Genomic DNA, 19470 nt, shown 5'->3' on the forward strand with positions numbered 1-19470 from the left:
TTATAGTTTATTTTATTTTGCTATAATTAATGGGGGCCCACAACCTATTATGTAATCAATTGTATAAAAACCTTATTTTCTAATTTTGTATATAATTATACACAATCTAATTTTCTCTCTCCTATTCACAATTAATTTTCTCTCTCCTTTCCTCATTCTAACGTCTTCTCCTACATTTAATACTCCAATATCATATTTGAATTTCGAATTTTTGTCCAAAATTTCAGTAATCCCTCCTGAAGTTGAAGTCTCCTCCCTAAGTTGAAGTCAATTTCGTAAGTTATCCTTAATTTTAGTTGTTTACCTTTTTTTCTAACTTATCTAAAAATTGTATATGTGTTCTGTTTTTTTTTCTTCATATATTTTGATGAAATAATCGTTTTTTTGTTCTTGATAGATCTAAAATTCGTCAAACAATGAACGAATTGTCTACATCTTTGAGGATTACCAGAGGTAGTCCTTTGCATGTCAATGTTGTTGACATTTTACCATCCTTTTCAATGGGGCTAACTCAAGAATTTGGGGTTAATGTAGGGTCTTTGGGAAAATCAAAACAACTTATACAAGAACAAACCATGGAATTTTTTTTGTTAATTAGTTGTCAATATACAAAAACCATTAAGTTAAGTATTGTATATAGTATATTCCATGTGAGTAATTGTATATAGTATATTGCATGTTTATGTTATTTTTGATTTTTGTATATATATACAAAATAGTAATTGGACTTAGTTATACAGATGGAAAATTTGAATATATGATTAGAATTTGTATATTCTATTAGTTATATACAAATTTTTGAAGTTAGTATATATTAAGTTTACATACATACACAAAAATTGATATGTACATGTCTGTTTTAATAGCTAGTAGTAGGGATTGTATATAGATGGGAAAATATCATATGTGATTATAATTTTGTATATTGTAGTAGTTATATATAAATTATCGAATATAATGTATTGAATATGCATATACAATTAATAAAAACATTGAATAAGTGTTAGTATATACTATATACAATTAAAAACCTGAATAACATATATCTCTTGTTATACAAATTCGTAAAATACATTTTTGTACATGTATATATTTATTCAATAAGATTGTATATGTATATTTATTGCAATCTAATTGGATGTGCATATACAATAAAAGACATTGAATACGTGCTGGTATATACTATATACAAAAAAGGTAAGTTCATATATAAACAGAAAATAATCTGTGAATGACTTTTTTTTTTTGTATATATAGGTAGGTATGTATATACAGAAATTAATTTGTACACGACTTATTATAAACAGATTTTTTTTTGAATTTGAATTGAAAATAGGGACGTTTCCCTAAAATTGTGGCATTATCTTGATTTATTGTTACCATATTTAATGCTTCAGTTACAAACAACTTTTTAAAATAGAATTGTATAAATAATAAAAAAAAATAATATACAAAATTAAAGACACCTTTAATAACTTAACTATACCCATATTATGTAATTAGGTAAACTATACCCATATAATGTTATTTAATCTAATAAGTTTGCCATATATGAAATTTTCCCTATTTTTAAATTTTGTAAAAAGTAATATTACGTTTGTATTCACATATAGATTAATAATATGATGTTTGATTTACAATTTAAAAATTTACATAATTAATATTTATATAAATTACAAAAAAATTTATATATTATTTTATGCAACACATAAATTATTAGTCTTTACATAATTAATGTCTATATAAAACAATATATATATTTTCGTAATTAATTTCCGTATTATTAATACCTGTATAACTTGAAATAAATTTATGTCAAAAAGTATAATGAGCCATTTAATAATCTTAACCAACACACACATGCATCGAATCTTTTGATTTCAGGAAATAATGATCATTTTGTCTATCCAATACCCAAGATTTTGATGAATCAACTATACTTTAAAGTTATAATTTTTCCAACTAAAATACAAAGCATCGTCAATAGTTTATTCATATCAACAACTTACTTTTTGTCCCTTAATGATAAGTCAATTATGTGTTACGTTTTATTAGGCTCTTCACATAATTTAAACACCCACTATCATTCATTTATTAGTTTCTTTTTCTTTCGTGTGCTTTTTCTCATACCATTAATATTATAGTATATTATAATATTATTTTAATTCGAATTTGTGATACCGCAATTTAAATTATGATATATTGAACGATTTTTATGTGTTAGAAGTTTGGGTAAATGTACAGATCTCTTTGCCATTCTTTTTCTTTTAAGGTGACTAAAAATCACTATCAAATGGATGCGTAGAAGCAAAATATTCATAATATCAGTTAGGCATTTGATTCTAAATTATTATTATTTCCCATATTCTTCTAGTGACTTCTTATAAATTATATTTCTTTTATTTCGATTGTGATATTGCCGTAAGTCCCGCAGAAAATTGAAATTTGATAAATAATTTCACAATTCTGTTTTAATTAGTTAAAGAAATTACTTATAACCTGATTTTTTTTAAAAATACTAAATTTTTTTTTATTGAATTTTTTAGATTGTTTGTTATTTATTCAATCAATAAAAGATTTCACTTGCTACAATAATTGGTACTATCATTTGTACAAGTTTCACCTACCGTTTCCTCTTTTTGTCAAAAGTAGTAGCACATTGTTTTCATGAAAATATGACCCAAAAAAATTTCATCTAATTAACATGCACTATAACAATATTATTGACAAGTATAACAAGTGAGAGGACTAAAAACAAATGTGTAGTATATCGTCTACCAGAAAAATGAAAGATATGACGATATTTATTTAGTATCGTTTAAAATACATATCGAAAATGTTATAACTTGTGTATATATTTCAAAATTCAAGTATCTGTATTTATTATTGTACAAAAAATAAAAATCATAATATATTTATTAATTTAAACTCTGAATTCGTACATGCTAAAGATAAATAAAATAAAGGTAGAAATGATTTGATAATGACCAAGAGTTTGAGAAGGATATTGCACATGTTGTTGGATAAAGTTAGTAGAAAAAAATATCATGATTAGTAGAAAAGGTAGTAAATCATTAGTCAGTTATGAGTTAGAATTTCCATTTACCTAAGTCCAAAAAGATAGGTAGCAAAAGTTATATAATTATTTTATATTATAAAGTTTCAAACAAAAATAAAGTCTTATAACAAAAAGAAATAAGCCGTGGCAAGATTGATTTGTAGCTGTTATCTCCATTTTTTCTAAAAATGGCAGCTATTGAGTCAACCTTGGCGGCCATTATTACATTTCACTATGTCACTTTGTCTATCTCTTTTTTGTACTCACTACTAATTTCATAAAATCATTACTAAAAAAAGGACAAATATCTTATTTTATACAACTAATATGAAGAAATATTGTGTCCTACTTAATTTAGTGGAATATGGGGCATGTATATCAAGACTAATCAAACTTTCAATCTCAATGAATTTACTATATATATCCGGATCAAAATATCATAACGTTATCTAAATTTAAATTCGCTGTTATATGCATCCATATAAAATCGTATCTTTTCGAAAGAAAATTTGCCGTTGTAGTGATAATTTATACTTATTAACTTAACATCGTCTATTTCTATGTAGGAGATAATTTGAAAGTTGTTGAATGAAAGACTTGTAATTTAGTTTCTTATAAATTAAAAACAATCCCAATTCCCCACCCTACCCCACGATAATATTTCAATATATTACTTCATTCATTTTAATTAATTTATTTAATTTTAACTTAATAATAGTTTATTTTATTTAATTTTGTGATATTAAATATGTTATATATAAAATTAAAATTAAAAAATTATCAAAAAAATAAAAAAGACATTTTTTAAAATAAATAATTAAAGAGAGTGAAACAAATAAATTACTACAAAGATAAGACCAATTAGTAAAAAAAGTTAAATTTCTTTTTTTTTTCTTTTTTCTATTACTACTTACACTTCCAAATATTTATTCCACTTGATTTGACGTCGTTGATTATTCTCGTTGAGAGGTGTACTGATATTTGACCAGCACATACAAGATACTATATTTCTTTTTTAGGTTTTAATTTATTTATCTAGTTTTACGCGTGGCATAATTTTTTTAAAAAATAAATGATTTTTTTGAGATAAAAATATAAGATGTATTTAAAATACTTTAGTTTATTTTTGTCTTCAACAACCTGAATAGTTAATATTAAAGAATTCGAGCCCGTTGGATTGATCAAAAAATAAAAAATAATTTTTAAGTCAAACAAGAACTATTTTTGATTTTTGACTTATTTTAAGTCATTTTTTACCTTGCCAAACATTTCATACTTATTTTAAGTTATTTTTTATATTTATCTAACACTTTTAGAAATTAAAAATTGACCTAAAAATAAATTTTACAGATTTTTAAGCCAATTCAATTGGACTCTTAATATAAGAAAAAAAAATATTTTTTGAAATCATTTTTTTAGAAATGAAACAAAAATAAACTGAAAATAAGGACTAAAAATCTTCCAAATGCTCACCACCACACTGAGGTCTCCGGTCATGTGTATGATCTTTTGGTAATAGGAATTATTCGGGTGCGACACAAATTCAAATTAGTTTCGAATGAATTTTTTTTTTTTTAAAAATAATCTTCCGAATCAGCATGTGAAACTTTTGACAAATATGAATACAGAGAATTTGAAACTTGAGCCACCTTTCTCTCTCCTGGATTTCATATTATGTTCCCATAGACTAAACCAAACGTCAAATACAGACAATACCAAACTTTCTTCTCTATTTCTCTTACTAGCCAAAAAAAAAAAAAATGTCAGCCAGTGACAACTTTTTCCGGCCATTCCCAGTTTTATTGCTCTGTTTTTTAGTTTTCTTGATTTCTCCTTCTCATCAACAAGATGAGTTACTACTCATGCAATTCAAATCCACTCTGAAAACAATACAAAGTTCAGAGCTTTTTGACACGTGGACACCTCAGAATAACATTTGCAACTTCACTGGAATTTTCTGTGATTCTGACAGTAAATTGGTTAAAGAAATCAATCTTTCTGAACAGAATCTATCTGGGGTTGTCTCTTTTGATTCATTATGTTCTCTGAAATCCCTACAAAAGATATCTCTTGGTACTAATTACTTGTACGGTAGAGTCAGTGACCATTTGAAAAACTGTACAAACTTGCAGTATTTGGATTTGGGTAGCAATTCTTTTTCAGGGGAAGTTCCAAATTTGTCTTCTTTAAGCCAATTGGAGTTTTTGAATCTCAATAGGAGTGGATTCTCTGGTTCATTTCCTTGGAGTTCACTAGCAAATCTTACTAATCTAACTTTCTTGAGTTTGGGTGACAATTCATTTCTTAAAAGTTCATTCCCTCTTGAAATTTTGAATCTTGATAATTTATATTGGGTTTACCTTACCAATAGTAGTATTGAAGGCCTAATTCCAGAAGGTATTGGAAATCTCACTCTGCTTGAAAATCTTGAGCTTTCATATAATGACTTGTCAGGCAAAATCCCAGATGGAATAATCAAACTTACTAAGCTTAAACAGCTTGAGATCTATTCTAATGGACTAACAGGAAAGTTCCCTGTGGGGTTTGGGAATCTCAGTAGCCTTGTCAATTTTGATGCTTCAAGTAACAATCTTGAAGGTGATCTTTCAGAGCTCAAGTCTTTATCTCTTCTTGAATCTTTGCAGCTGTTTGAAAACCATTTTTCTGGTGAGATTCCTGTTGAATTTGGTGATTTCAAGTTTACAGAACTGTCATTGTACAGAAACATGTTTTCTGGTTCTCTTCCTCAAAATATAGGATCATGGGCAGAACTTCAGTACATTGATGTTTCTGAGAATATGTTTACTGGTTCGATACCGCCTGATATGTGCAAGAAAGGGAGTATGACTGATCTTTTGCTTCTCCAGAACAACTTCACTGGTGGGATACCTTCGAACTATGCTAATTGTTTGTCGTTGCAGCGTTTAAGGGTTAGCAACAATTCACTTTCAGGAGTAGTCCCTAGTGGAATTTGGAGTTTGCCAGATTTGGAAATCATTGATCTCACATTGAATCTATTTGAAGGCCCAGTGACATCAAATATCGGTGAGGCAAAGTCTTTAGCACAGTTGTTTCTAGCCTACAACCAGTTCAATGGTCAATTACCACAGACAATATCAGAAGTTTCTTCATTAGTAGCCATTAATCTGAGCGCGAATCAGTTCTCTGGTGATATTCCAGCAGCAATAGGTGAACTTAAGAAGCTTAATACTCTTCATTTAGAGTATAATTTGTTTTCTGGAAGTCTTCCAGATTCAATCGGATCATGTGTCTCTCTCTGTGAAATTAATCTTGCTGGTAATTCACTTTCTGGTGCAATTCCCGAAAGTCTTGGCTCTTTGCGTAGCTTGAACTCTCTCAATCTATCTGATAACAGCCTCTCAGGTCAAATTCCAGCGACCCTTTCGAGTTTAAGATTAAGCCTTCTTGATTTGTCAAACAATAGGTTGAGTGGTAGCATACCAGATTCTTTATCAATAAAAGCTTTTAGTAATAGCTTTTCGGGAAATCCAGATCTTTGTAGTGACAATTTTGGTAGTCTCATGCCATGTTCATCAGATACGCACACATCTAAAGACCACAGGACAGTCGTGTTGTGCTTGATAGCTGGGGTGGTGGTTCTTGTTCTGTCACTTACAGGTTTCATTTATGTGAAGTTTAAGCACAATAATCAGGATATTCCCGTAAAGAGACTTGATTCTTGGGATATCAAACAGTTCCATGTATTGAGCTTTAGTGAAGATCAAGTCATGAAGGCACTGAAGCAAGAAAATTTGATTGGTAGAGGTGGTTCAGGGAATGTGTACAGATTAGTCTTGAACTGTGGAAAACAGTTGGCCGTGAAACACATTATAAAATCCGATTGTGGTGACCAGAAAAGTTACCGGAGCAGCTCAGCCATACTGGTGAAGGAGAATCACAGATCAAAAGAGTATGATGCTGAGGTGACCACGTTAAGTTCCATTAGGCATGTCAATGTTGTCAAATTGTACTGTAGCATCACAAGTGAGGACTCAAATATGCTGGTTTATGAATACTTAACTAATGGAAGCTTATGGGACCGATTGCACACGTCTCAGAAAGTCAAGATGGATTGGTTGGTGAGATATGACATTGCATTAGGTGCTGCTCAAGGGCTTGAGTATCTGCATCACGGATATGACAGACCCGTGATGCATCGGGATGTCAAGTCTAGCAACATCTTGTTGGATGAACAGATGAAGCCCAAAATTGCTGATTTTGGACTAGCCAAAGTTTTGCATGTTAATGGTACTAAGGACTCTTCTCAGGTTGTAGCTGGGACGCATGGCTACATTGCTCCTGGTACATATTTTGCTCTTCCCTTTTCCATTTCATTGTCACTTGAAAATAATTTTGGCAAATTCTAACTTCTATTCTTTCTTCATTGTTTGACCTAACAGAGTATGCTTACACAACCAAGGTGACCGAGAAGAGTGATGTCTATAGCTTCGGGGTGGTGCTAATGGAATTGGTGACTGGAAAGAAGCCAGTGGAGGCAGAATACGGGGAGAACATTGACATAGTCCAATGGGTTTGTAGCAAGATAAGAAACAATACTAGCATGATCGATTTGGTGGATTCAAGCATTTTCGAGGGGTTCAAAGAAGATGCAGTTGAGGTTCTTAAAATTGCAGTTCATTGCACATCAAGGACGCCAGCATTAAGACCTTCCATGAGGATGGTAGTTCATATGCTGGAAGAAGCCGAGCCTTGCAAGCTGACAGATGTAGTCGTGAATTCACCAAATGAGGATGGCAGGAAACAAGGACTTGCTAACTAATGGCAAGTCATGATGTTGAACTATATCTCGTTTTTGCAGAATATTGAATTATGTTGTAAGTTCACAAAGAATGCTTAGTGTACATATGACACTTTTGAAGAAATAGTGTATTTCACAGCTGCATTAATAAATCCAGCTAGCAAGTAATGTATTTCACATCCAAATTACTAATAGAAACTGAGCAGTTGATCTACCCTACAACCAATTTTATTTTTCTCTGGTTCAAAATAATTTAATTTTGCATAAATTTTCATGTAAGATCATTTCCTTCCCGAGTACGTTCATCTACTCCAGATGCTAAAGAAAGCTTAACTAACCAGACATTCCAATTATGACAAATTACAATGGCAGATGAAGAGCTTCAAGTTGTTCCTTGAATGCTGTTCTATTTATTATATTATTGGTAATACAACACACACAAGTTAATTAAAACTGGATATAACACTTCCCTTTTTCATCTTACAATAAATTTGTTTTCAACTATTGGCTCTTCCCATACTGGACTTATTGTTTGAGAACCATAATCATCAAAACAGGGAGAAATAGTATCACTTCCCATTTCATAAACCAGCCAAGTATTAGTAGCGCGTTCAATGAAATAGACACAGTTGCTTCTGCAGCCCAATTGACTTGCATTAACGGACATACAATAATTAGTCCCTACAAACAATGTTCTATTTCCAAGTTTGTCCAATTTTAACCATGATAGATCATCCATCTCTAGCTTGAACACTTCCACTTTATCCATCTTCCTAATCGATTTTTCAAATATCAAGAAAATCAACAAGATCTCTCCATTGGATTCTTGTAAATACTCTGTGAAGTGTTTTGGAAAAACTGATGGAACAGCCCGGCTTCTGCTTAATTTAGTGATTTGAAACCTGGATTCAATTTCTTCGATTACAGCTAAAGTACCTTGTAAGCTCAATGCATAGAACTTACCTTCAAAGCCGATGGCATTAGTAAATTGCATTAGTTCCCTTTTTGAACAGTTAGGGTCAAGCAAGGTGTTCTCTTCTTTCATCCATTTATTTTGGTATCCAATATTGGAAACCACAAAGGCTGGAGTGGAACATCCTGTTAACACCATCAAAAAACAGGCCTTGTTATTGTTATAAGGATTTGAAGACAGAGTTGCAAACTTGAATGGAATTGTGGGATCCCAAGTGGGAATACTCCGATAAGTGAATCTTGAAGTAGGAATCAAGAGACAGTACGTTGCAGGATCCTTCCCTCCAGCGACAATCAACCCGTGTGAACATCCATGAAAATGTGTCCAAGGAACATCCCAAGATGACCTTCTACTGTACCACCAATATTCACCTAGTCGAAATGGGATGGTGAGGGTATGCTCTTGAGTCTTGGACTGGAAGAAATGATCTTTGTCGGAAATTTCAAGCCAGGGTAATTGTGCATTTTTGTTACTACATTGCTTAGGTACTGCTCTCCATGATTTAGTAACACCAGGGAAGCAGATGTTCTGCATAAGACGATTGGTTTCATCAGGATGTTGCCTTCCCATAAAGTTGAGGAGCTGTTGAGGGAGATTTGGCCATGGCTCTAGCAAGCTTTTAGTCTTTTCTTGAGGTTTGACAAGCTTCTCCTTCTTTTTTTGACGACTCATTTTTAGAGAATAGATGAAGAGATGGCTATTTTGAAACTTCTAATATGCGCCTTTTTTATATTAACTTGCCTCCATGTTCCTGCTGTTTTTTTCAAATATTTAAAGAAGCACCAAAAACCTTAGCCTCCAAGGAAGTTGACCTCTTGGGCAACAAGTTTGGTAGTTTTGTGTAGAAAATGACATAAATAGTATCTTAACTATAGTAGTAGGTCTAAAATGTTCTCTTAACTAAACACTTGACGGATATAGTCCTTTAACTATTCAAAAACTTGTTAGCTTTGCTTCCTTGAGTTTTTGAATACTTAAAGGACTAAAATCGATAACTTTAAAGTTAAGAGATTAAAACCGATAAGTGCATAGTTAAGAAACCAAAGCTAACAAGTTTTTGAATAGTTAAAGCAACAATATGCAACCACTATGATTATTGTTCCATTGGATCCTAATATATGAAGAAGCTTGTATGAGCGTAATGATCCAGTTGCAGATATCTAATTTGTGTTTACATTGTAAAATGAATAAAGATTTATCAGGGTGTATAAAAGAATTGTTACTAAGAAAAATCATTATGTTCTCCAGGGCTACTTGAACAATTGAATGAGAAATATCATTATGTTCTCCGGCTACTTTGCTAAGGTTTTCAATTATGAATAAATCAATTTCTCATTCACCAAGTATCCCCCTAAAGGACAGATCCTGAAGAATCAAACTACATTCCATAACAAAACAAACAGCAAACTCAAGCTCGTGGACGAGTTGTTGACTCATTCACTTGTGTTTCTTCCTCGAATGCTAGTAAAGTCTAAATTATCTGTCGCAATTAGAGTGCTTGTCTGTTGTCCCTCTCGTGGCTTGAAAAGACTTTTTAGAGAGATAAGAATCCATGGAAATTATATGTGGTTGCTGCAGCAATATCAAACTGGACTCTCATTCTTTCGGGCATGGATGGATGGATGGAGCATTAGTATCAAAAAGTGGCAAGGCTTGATTCCTTATCTTCTAAAACAACCAGATAAAGATGATGATGAACTTGTTATTGTTGCTAGCATTGAATCACTTGCTGTAATCTTTGAAAATGGAAATCGTACATAAATTTTCAAATGAAGCAGGAAAATAGTCAAGAACAAAGGCTATGAAAGTTGGCATAATGGAGCATATAACGAGAGTATGTAATGTCACCAAACAGGATGCTTCAAAAGTTCTCGAGGATGATAACGATAAGACAAGCACTCTCACTTTAGGCAGAACAAAAATCACCATTAGAACCTGATCATGGTTGAAACAGGTAACTTACATAAGAAGATTTTTAGGCTACGGTTTCACAAAAATCACATGATAAAAAACAAACATCTCCATGATATTTTTCGCTTTGAACCAGCAACAACAAGGGAATGTAGTGATGATTTTGAACAGCACAAACCTGAATTTGAGGAGGTGTTTTTTCGAGTTTTTGTAACTGAAGTAAAAAGAAGGGATTGCAAAAAGAATATCTTTTTAAAAAAAGCCAACAATGGTATCAAACGGATCTTCTCGATATAAGAGTTGTTTTCAACAAGTTATACTTTATGTCCAATTTCACACGACATGTTAGAATGATAATACAACATACATGAGATCCTGAATCAGAAATAAATGTGTTTCATCGTCGTACTCATGATGATTTTCCGGTTATTGGCTCCTCCCAAGTTGGGTTTTTAATCTCGGAACCAGCATCATCATAACAAGGGGAAATGTAACCACTTCTCATATCATACAATCTCCAACCATCAATGGAATGATGAGTAAAATAGACACAGTTGTTTCTGCAGCCAACTTGACTTGCAGGCACTGACATACAGCAATTAATCCCCGCGAATAACGTTCTATCTCCAAGGCTGTCCAGCTTTAACAATGACAAATCTTCAATCTGCAGCTTGAACACTTCCACTTTGTCCACTATCCTGCCTGATCTTTCTGAGATCAAGAAAATGAGCAAGATTTCCCCATTAGACTCAAGAAAGTACTCAACGAACCACTTTGAGTAGTTTGAAGGAATGGCTTGTTTTCTACTTAATCGCGTGACTTGAAACTGAGATTCATGACTCGCTTCTATTACTGCAAGGGTACCCTGCAAACTTAGTGCATAAAACTTCCTATCAAAGATAATGGCATTACAGAATTGTATCAGTTTCCCCTTAGGATCATTCGGATCAATTAGGCCATTTTGATTACGTTCTTGTTTCATCCAATTTTGGTTTTGTCCTAACTGATGAACCACAAAAGTTGGGAAACAACAACGGTCCGAACCATAATTGGAATAAGGAAATAAAAATGATTCTTTGCGATCGGATGGGGGAGTATCCCAATAACCATAGCCTCCTCGGGAACTATTCAGAAAGCAGTAATCAATAGGTATCCTTTCTCCATCCACAATCGACCAAGGTGAGTAGCAGTGAAAATGCTTCCAAGGATCATAACGTGGCCTTGTTCTGCCATGCCACCAATAGCAACCAGATTCTTCGAACGTGAGGTTGAAGGTATGCTGCTAAGTTTTGCAATAGTATTGAGGTTCATTTGAAAGCTCAAGCCATGGTGATTGTGCAATCGAACTACATTTCTTGGAAGCGCATCTCCATGATTTAGTAACACCAGCAGGACCTATGGATTCAATTAAATTTGAACGTCTCCGTTGCTTTTTGAGAAAGTTGAGTAGCTTTTCTGGAAGATTTCGCCATGGTTCCACATAGGCTGACTCTTCTTTAGATGAAGTTTTCTGTTTCCTCCTATCAATTGGAGCCATGTTTAGATATTGTCAAAAAGAACAAGGTCTAGTTCTGATCTCGTCTCATAATCCAAACAATGTTTTAATAATATAATCCTCCCCGTCCCAGCTGCTTATTTTATTTAATCTTTGGCTCCAAGAAATAAGATAGTTGACTTCTTCAAAAAATATTTTATCATTTATATGTTTTATTGATCAATTGGATATATAAAAATATGCAATAAGGTGCAGAGATCAATTGTGATTAGAAGTGTCCATTCCTTCCAACATAACAAGGCATCTAAATAGTCAACTCAGCTATTTATTGAAGAAACTACCACTAACCTTGTGCTCCAAGAGATCAACTACCTTGGAAGCTATGTTTACTTGGTGGCCACATCTGATCTTGGTCACTTTTAAGCCTCAGCCTCAAGCCACATGCCCATACCATTTCCTTCTCGAGCTCTCGTTTTGCAAACTAAAATAAAATAATATGGTTCAAAAAGTCAAGAAGGAAAAGAATCAAATTTCACCAAAGAAAGAAACGAACACTAGCCCAAGGCCATGGCCAAATCTTCCCAAAGAAATCACCAGCTTAATCTCAAAAGAACACATTCTAATGGAAAACATCAGTTTTGGTGGTGTCACCAAGTCATGGAGATCAGCAAAGTCAAAAAGTTGTAGCCCAAGAGGAAAGTCCCTGTGGCCACAACTCACTGAAATTCAACAAAACACGAACCATTCTCACTGCTTCCATATCTGGTTTTATACGGGAGAGTACTGGCCTTATGGTAGAAGATGGAGAACATGGAAGGACCCTTGGATATATTTCAAGGGTCATTCCCATGGTCAACTAATAGCAGCTGGACAATATCCAGATGATATCTTTTTGTGGAAATCCTACACAGGGAGTTACTGTAAACTTCCAAATTGGGATACTTGCGTTCCATTCAAGTTTGCAGCTTTATCTACATATCATCCCATGGATCTCAAAGGTCATGGGAAAACCTGTATAACTATGGTGCTAACAGGAGCTTCTTCCCCAGCTTTTGTGTTCTGTAAAATGGGAGTAGGAAAAGAATGTGTGTGGAAAAAACAAGACTGTATCGTCACTGATCCTTTTGGCTCAGGTGAACATTGTCAGTTCGTAAATGTCATTGGCTATAACAGGAAATTCTATGCATTGAGTTTGTAGGGAACTATTGCCGTTATTGAAGAAATTGATTCTAGCCTTAGTGTCACTAAGATCAGCTTAAGCAGGGCTGTTCCTTCTATTATTTCAAGGCAATTTAAGGGAATTTTAGTTGAATCAGAAGGGGAAATCTTATCGATTTTCTTGATCTCCAAAAGATCCATTAAGAAAGTAGATGATGTTGAAATTTACAGGCTTGATATTCCAAAACTGTTGTGGGTGAAAATGGAAAGCCTTGGGCATAGAACATTGTTCGTCGAAGAGGAATGTTGTATGTGGATTAATGCCAACAAGCTAGGATGCAGGAGCAACTGCGTATATTTTACTCAGCAAATAGGTGAAAACTGGTGGCTATTCGACATGCAAGAACAAGCAATATCACCAGTTCCCCAAAGCAGCCTTTTTGGTATTGAAACTCTGATGGAGAATTGATTACCAGGAACAACCTGAGTTACTTCCGATGAAGTCCCTTCTGTAAATGTTTCAAAAAATTGACACAAATGAGTGTACATTCACAACTCAAGAATTAATTGAATTAACTTTGAAAATTACAAGGGTGTTATAGCAAGGGTATGCTAGTTTCTTCTGTAAATTTTGTGCATACATAACTCAAAATTTAATGTTCTAATCAAATGAATCATTTGAAGTACATACACACACAACTCAAGAATTAATAAAATCCTTTTACATGGGCACTTGTTCCACTAAGTTTCTTGTGCAACTTTTGGGCCGGTGAGTGCTGTGGAAGTGTGGCTCCTTTGGAATTGTCAGAGGCCTTCTTCCGTGAGATAACATTCTGGAAGGCGTCAAAGCCTTAGCTTTGGAATTGTTAGCTGATGCTTCTTGTATTGCAGTGAGTTGCTGACCTTGTCTCAAACATGGAGATTTAGCATTTCTTAAATTGGCTGTCTTTAATTGTGTAGCATTAGATCTCTCTGGTGTTATACTGGATTTCCTCAATCTCACTTTCCCGTCTGAAGTCTTACTGATTTTAATCCCACTCTCAGTCTGCAAATTATCAGATATGACATGTCCTAACCAAGTGATTCTGGTAAAAAAATGAAACATACTAACCAATTATAGAAAATATCAAGATACATGACACTTACGGATAAATCATTTTGCAAGCCCTTTGAATCTCTCTCATTGTCTTCAGGATTGTCTTTGGTGCATCTGTTTTCGTTGTCAGGATCTTCTACATTACCCTAAATACCACAAACAACATATTAAGGAGAAGATATAATTACCACGGTGACAGAATTCCAACAGGAAATGGTTCCCCCTAGTTGTGGCAACGAAAAGATTGCTTGAATATCACTCACCTGTTTTTTCCTTTGTAAGTCAGCTTCCCTAAGAATTCCCCTTTCCTGAAAATCCATTGCTCAGTCATAAGCATTTAATACTTACTATTAAAATCAAGTAAAATAGAGGATATAATTGCCTACATCAGTTCTTAGCCTGAAAGGCTTAGGATTTGTAGGCTTTGGCTTCTTGGGCTTCATCCCTGAAGCTCCAGCATTTGTGGAAAGCAAACTTTCCTTAAGATTGTTGGCTGCTGCTTGAGAATTCTGTACACATTAATCATATTACATAGTGATCAACACATTGCACTCATAGAAATTATTTCATTTGGAGGCTGAAGCTAAAAGAGGAAAAAGAAGAAAGAAATACCTTCTTGACGATTTTTTTTATCTTCTGCACACCAAGAACTTTTTGTCCAGCCTGGTTTAAATTGTTGGTGGGACTTCTGCAATAAAATTTTATACACATAAGCACCTACGAGACAACTAGTTGTGTAAAAGGTAGCTTGAAGAGTTTTTGATTAAAACATGTCAAGAAAACAAGCTGATTCTAGACCTGTTCTCATCGGGGACGGAGACATTCTCTTTGTCATCACTGTCTACGCCCTCACAATTGTGATGTCCTGCCCCTTCTGAAGTCTGGAAACAAATGGAATGGTCCATAGTATTCAATTCGGTACTACTATGATCCTCTCGAGTTGGTAGTTGACTTTGTGGTAGATCATTTCCCACCAAATATTTCTGATCAGCATCACATTTCAATTCATCTGTCACAGCATCTGCTAATGCCAAATCCATATTTTTGGTAGAATGTAAAGTTGAAGAGAAATTAGCTTCTGGATGTGCAGAATTTTCATGGTTGTCTAAAGCAGTAGCAATCTCTTTGTTACTGTCTCTCAATGCTAAATCAACTTCTGTCTTGCTGCATCCATTTTCTGCCATGTTTTTGGAGTGGCACTGCTTACCCAATTTAGCTTGGTTCTGAATTTTAGTTGAGTGTAAAGGTCTGGATTCCCTTGGTACTCGAGTTTGAGACTTTCCAGTATTCTTAGGGGTCTTGCTTTTGTCCTTCTGAGGATTTTTATTCATCATAGCATCTCTGCAATTAGGTTTTGTATCCTTTGACTTCCCGGAGTACTTCAGTAGGCGCTTCTTTTGATCTGTTATCTCTAGCTTTTTGATTCCTTGACATAATTTGGTTAAGGGGATTCGTAGTTCCACTGATTTCTTTAAACTGATGGCTTTCTTCGGGGAGTGGAAGACCAAAGCCTTTGCGATGATTCTATTCTTTGGAACATCAAGGGCTGCAGGCTTTGGATTTTGCACACTATGAAAGGAATTTGGATTTGGAAGGCATTTTTTGTTCCTTGGGGTTGTTAGATACTTGGCAGCAACTTGTCTTCCTCTTATTTTTGGATTGGCAGTTGGCTTTGATAAATGACCGATCTTCTCTTTATCTTCAATCAATTTACAAGAACTGGTCTTCTCTTTGTCTTCAATCAATTTACGAGAAATGGTTGAAACAGAAGCTAGCTTTGAAAGTCTAGACTTGGAAGATTTCGCTGGTACTGTAAGTGGGCACTTTATGTTCTTGCTGAAACATAAAGTTGAATTGATGTCAACAGTCAAGTAAGCAAACTATGAAATAAACATCAACTTTGTTAGTATTAAATCTACTATACCCTGCAGCATGTCTGCTTAGTGCTTTCTGAAGTCTAACATTGGGGCTTCTAGCAGCCATTACCTGATTACAAAGAAAACACGAAAATTTAGAGTTGCAGTACAGTATCAATAAGGCTATTAGTCATTATATACAACAACTACTACTACGCCTCAATCTCAATCAAATTGGGGCTAATAGCTACATGAATCCTCATTGTCCATATCGCTGTTAAATTTAAGCTCTTGTTGGTCATCATATCCAGAAGTACAAAAAGTAAATCAAGAAACTTACACGGAGAACAAAATCCTTGTAAATTTTCTCAGAGTCCATTTCTTCTTCGTGTTTTTGGTCGCAGCCTGCAAACAGACCAGAAGTCATACACTTTTAGAGTTCTGTCCAACAACAAAAAAAAGTCCCAGAAATTGTTATATAGGTGTGGTACCGTACTATGCATCAACTAACTTTAAAGTTAAAATCCAAGATCCTACTCACTAATCACTATCTCCCACTAACTTGTCCAATAATATGTGTAAAAGCAACTACTAATCTCATACATATCTTTGAACAATCTCGATTCTACTTAGAATTGACTTTCGCAGGTAAAACTACGACAACAACATACTCAATATAATTTCACAAGTGAGGTATGAGGATGTAGGTAAAACTAGACCTAGGTTAAATTCCTCTAAAGACAGAAGAGTACAAGAATTCATATTAAATTGTCAATCGCACTCAAAACCTGAACAAGATTCAAGAATCAGATCTACCGATATCTAAAGAAATTATGAAAAAATCAATTGGAGCTATTAGTTAAGAGAACTCAATCAATCATTAAATGCACAAAATAAAGTAAACAGAGAGAGGGGAAAAGAGTTCAATTAAAGTTGAATTTATAGACAAAAATATAGAAGAGAAGTTTTACATACCAACACGGAGACAGAACCAGTAACGATCATCAGGACGGTAGTAATCAGGAGTTGAGAAGTCTACAAACTTTGGGGCTTCAATTCTCTCGTAAAAAACTTCATCATCACAGTCTTCGTCTTCTCCTCCTTCGTCTATGTCCATCTCGGGCTCGATTTCCGGCTGATGCTTATCTTCTGCCATTAATTGGAGCGTCAACACAGTGATTTGTGTGTGAGAGATAGAAAGAAAAAGGCAAGAAACTCTGGCTTTTGTTGGTGTTTTTTCTATGACCAGCGAGAAAGGCGGACTGAGTTTTAAACAACTGAACTGACATGTCTGTAAGTAGCCGTTATAATGGCAGTTCAGTTATTTCAACCAAATACAGGGCCACTTTTGTAACTTCGCCCGATACATGAATCTAATTAAAGTTAGCGTTTAAGTTAAGTTTTAGATTTTTTTTTTAATATTTGTTGTATTATAAATATTTTTTTTTAATTTTTGTCAGTTCTTAGTTTTGAAAATATATATGAAAAACTAAGTAAAGTATTCATGTCCATCGATTAAATTAATTAATAAATTAATTTATATTTGTTGATTAATAACATGACTTGAATTGAATATTAGATGAGTACAATGATAAATTTATTATGCTTCTTAAGGACATGAAATTTAAAATAATGACAGTTAAATAGGATAAGAGGGGGTGCTAGTTACGAAACATCCATGTGGTGTGTGGCCTAATATTTGTTCATAAACTTATTTTTTAAAGTAAGGTTAATTACCTAATTTAAATTTTTTAATCTAAAATAAGTTACACATATTTGTATGATAATAAATAATCTCATTAAATATAAAATAAATACTTAACAAATATTATAAGCAAATGGAGAGATAGTTGACCACATTCATTATGGAATACCTTCATTAAAGTTGATGAATTTCGTGAAAAATAATTTTTAAAAAATGTTTATTGTGAAAAAATAACCCCCACCCCACCCCCACCTCCCCCCCAAAAAAAAGGAGAGTAAATTTTATGTATAACGAATCTAAAAATTTAAATTTTAAGTGATGGCAAACTTTTTAAAATTGCATTCTGTAGCAAAATTGAAGTTTGCTACGAATGTTTTGTTCTGTATATTTTATACATTTTAGTTGTTTAAATTAAAAAAAAGGACAATAATTTGGTTAGATAAATAAAGGGAAAATCCCAGAAAATCACGAGGTCTCTGTTTCAGTAGAATTTCATTCATTCTTCGTTTCTTTCAACCGAAAGAACTCCATTGTAGTCAGTTCAAAAAACCAGTTTTTGATATGATTCACTGATTTCACAGTAATTTTTGTACTTGAAATTGTATACGTGATTTGAGGTTCGATGATTTTATGTATGAAACTATTATGCTTTCGGTTTATACAGTACATCTTCATCCTGTTTTTGGATGTTTGAGTTTTATACAAATGCAAAAACGTGTATTGTGTGAAAGTAACACTAAAATTGCACAGTGTGAAATTTTCTTAAATGTAAAATTGTGTATAAAGTTGTAATTTGTATATATGATCTTTTACATAATTGTATATTCATAATATGTATAAGTATATGAAGATGTTGAGTGTTTATACGAATTTGTAAGTTATATACATATACATATTTAGTGTTTTTGGTGAATTTTATAAGTATATGAAGATGTTAAGTGTTTATACGTATGAGTATTGATTCTCTTTGGCCTAAAAACTTAATAGCCTGAAAAAGATGCATATACAATTTTACTAAAAAGGATATTAAAAGTAAGATACAAATATAGATATTAAAAGAGATATTACATTACATACACAAAAACAGATAGCAAGATAGATTATACATTTATACAACCACAATCATATAAGCAGGCAGTATAAGAGATGAATTTAGACAAACACAAAACATATACTAAGATAGATTATACATTTACACAATCACAATTTTATAAGCACAAAAATGGATACTAAGATGGATTATACATTTATACAACCATAATTGTATAAGCAGATAGTACAAGAGATGAATCAACACAAATACAAAAACAAATACTAAGATAGATTACACATTTACACAACCACAATTGTATAATACATGAATCAAAACAAACACAAAAACAGATACTAAGATAGATAATACATTTATACAATCACAATTATATAAGTAGACAACATA

The 19470-nt window shown here is 33.1% G+C and overlaps 4 protein-coding genes across 4 annotated transcripts; 2 read left to right on the forward strand and 2 right to left on the reverse strand.

The window, feature by feature from the left end:
• The first annotated feature begins 4175 nt into the window (after positions 1-4175).
• Positions 4176-8052, forward strand: LOC101255038 (receptor-like protein kinase 7). Its single transcript, XM_004230612.5, has 2 exons — positions 4176-7381; positions 7480-8052. Exons 1-2 carry the CDS (start codon positions 4819-4821, stop codon positions 7857-7859), a joined length of 2943 nt encoding a protein of 980 aa, XP_004230660.1. The 5' UTR covers positions 4176-4818; the 3' UTR covers positions 7860-8052.
• Positions 8053-8204: 152 nt separating this feature from the next.
• LOC101255341 (F-box protein At4g35733) lies at positions 8205-9552 on the reverse strand. Its single transcript, XM_004230613.5, has one exon. The coding sequence runs from the start codon at positions 9481-9483 to the stop codon at positions 8314-8316; it is 1170 nt and encodes a 389-aa protein (XP_004230661.1). The 5' UTR covers positions 9484-9552; the 3' UTR covers positions 8205-8313.
• A 3161-nt stretch (positions 9553-12713) lies between these two features.
• LOC138347293 (uncharacterized) lies at positions 12714-13844 on the forward strand. Its single transcript, XM_069295261.1, has 2 exons — positions 12714-13367; positions 13416-13844. The coding sequence occupies exons 1-2, from the start codon at positions 12714-12716 to the stop codon at positions 13842-13844; spliced, it is 1083 nt and encodes a 360-aa protein (XP_069151362.1).
• Positions 13845-13903: 59 nt separating this feature from the next.
• Positions 13904-17587, reverse strand: LOC101250751 (uncharacterized). Its single transcript, XM_004231327.5, has 9 exons — positions 17303-17587; positions 16668-16732; positions 16396-16457; positions 15270-16307; positions 15084-15159; positions 14858-14980; positions 14735-14779; positions 14522-14617; positions 13904-14420 (listed from the first exon to the last, which is right to left on the reverse strand). Exons 1-9 carry the CDS (start codon positions 17481-17483, stop codon positions 14097-14099), a joined length of 2010 nt encoding a protein of 669 aa, XP_004231375.1. The 5' UTR covers positions 17484-17587; the 3' UTR covers positions 13904-14096.
• Between the last annotated feature and the right edge of the window lie 1883 nt (positions 17588-19470).

This window comes from Solanum lycopersicum, chromosome 1 (assembly GCF_036512215.1).
Source record: "Solanum lycopersicum chromosome 1, SLM_r2.1".
In the NCBI taxonomy this organism is placed as follows: domain Eukaryota; kingdom Viridiplantae; phylum Streptophyta; class Magnoliopsida; order Solanales; family Solanaceae; genus Solanum; species Solanum lycopersicum.

Coding starts and splice junctions, on each gene's coding strand:
- LOC101250751 (XM_004231327.5), bottom strand. CDS start 17,483: ATGGCAGAAGATAAGCATCAGCCGGAAATCGAGCCCGAGATGGACATA. Junction 16,733..17,302: donor CTGGTTCTGTCTCCGTGTTG/GTATGTAAAACT, acceptor GTCTGTTTGCAG/GCTGCGACCAAAAACACGAA. Junction 14,421..14,521: donor GCTTGCAAAATGATTTATCC/GTAAGTGTCATG, acceptor GATAATTTGCAG/ACTGAGAGTGGGATTAAAAT.
- LOC101255341 (XM_004230613.5), bottom strand. CDS start 9,483: ATGAGTCGTCAAAAAAAGAAGGAGAAGCTTGTCAAACCTCAAGAAAAG.
- LOC101255038 (XM_004230612.5), top strand. CDS start 4,819: ATGTCAGCCAGTGACAACTTTTTCCGGCCATTCCCAGTTTTATTGCTC. Junction 7,382..7,479: donor GCATGGCTACATTGCTCCTG/GTACATATTTTG, acceptor TTGACCTAACAG/AGTATGCTTACACAACCAAG.
- LOC138347293 (XM_069295261.1), top strand. CDS start 12,714: ATGGTTCAAAAAGTCAAGAAGGAAAAGAATCAAATTTCACCAAAGAAA. Junction 13,368..13,415: donor CAGGTGAACATTGTCAGTTC/GTAAATGTCATT, acceptor TTGAGTTTGTAG/GGAACTATTGCCGTTATTGA.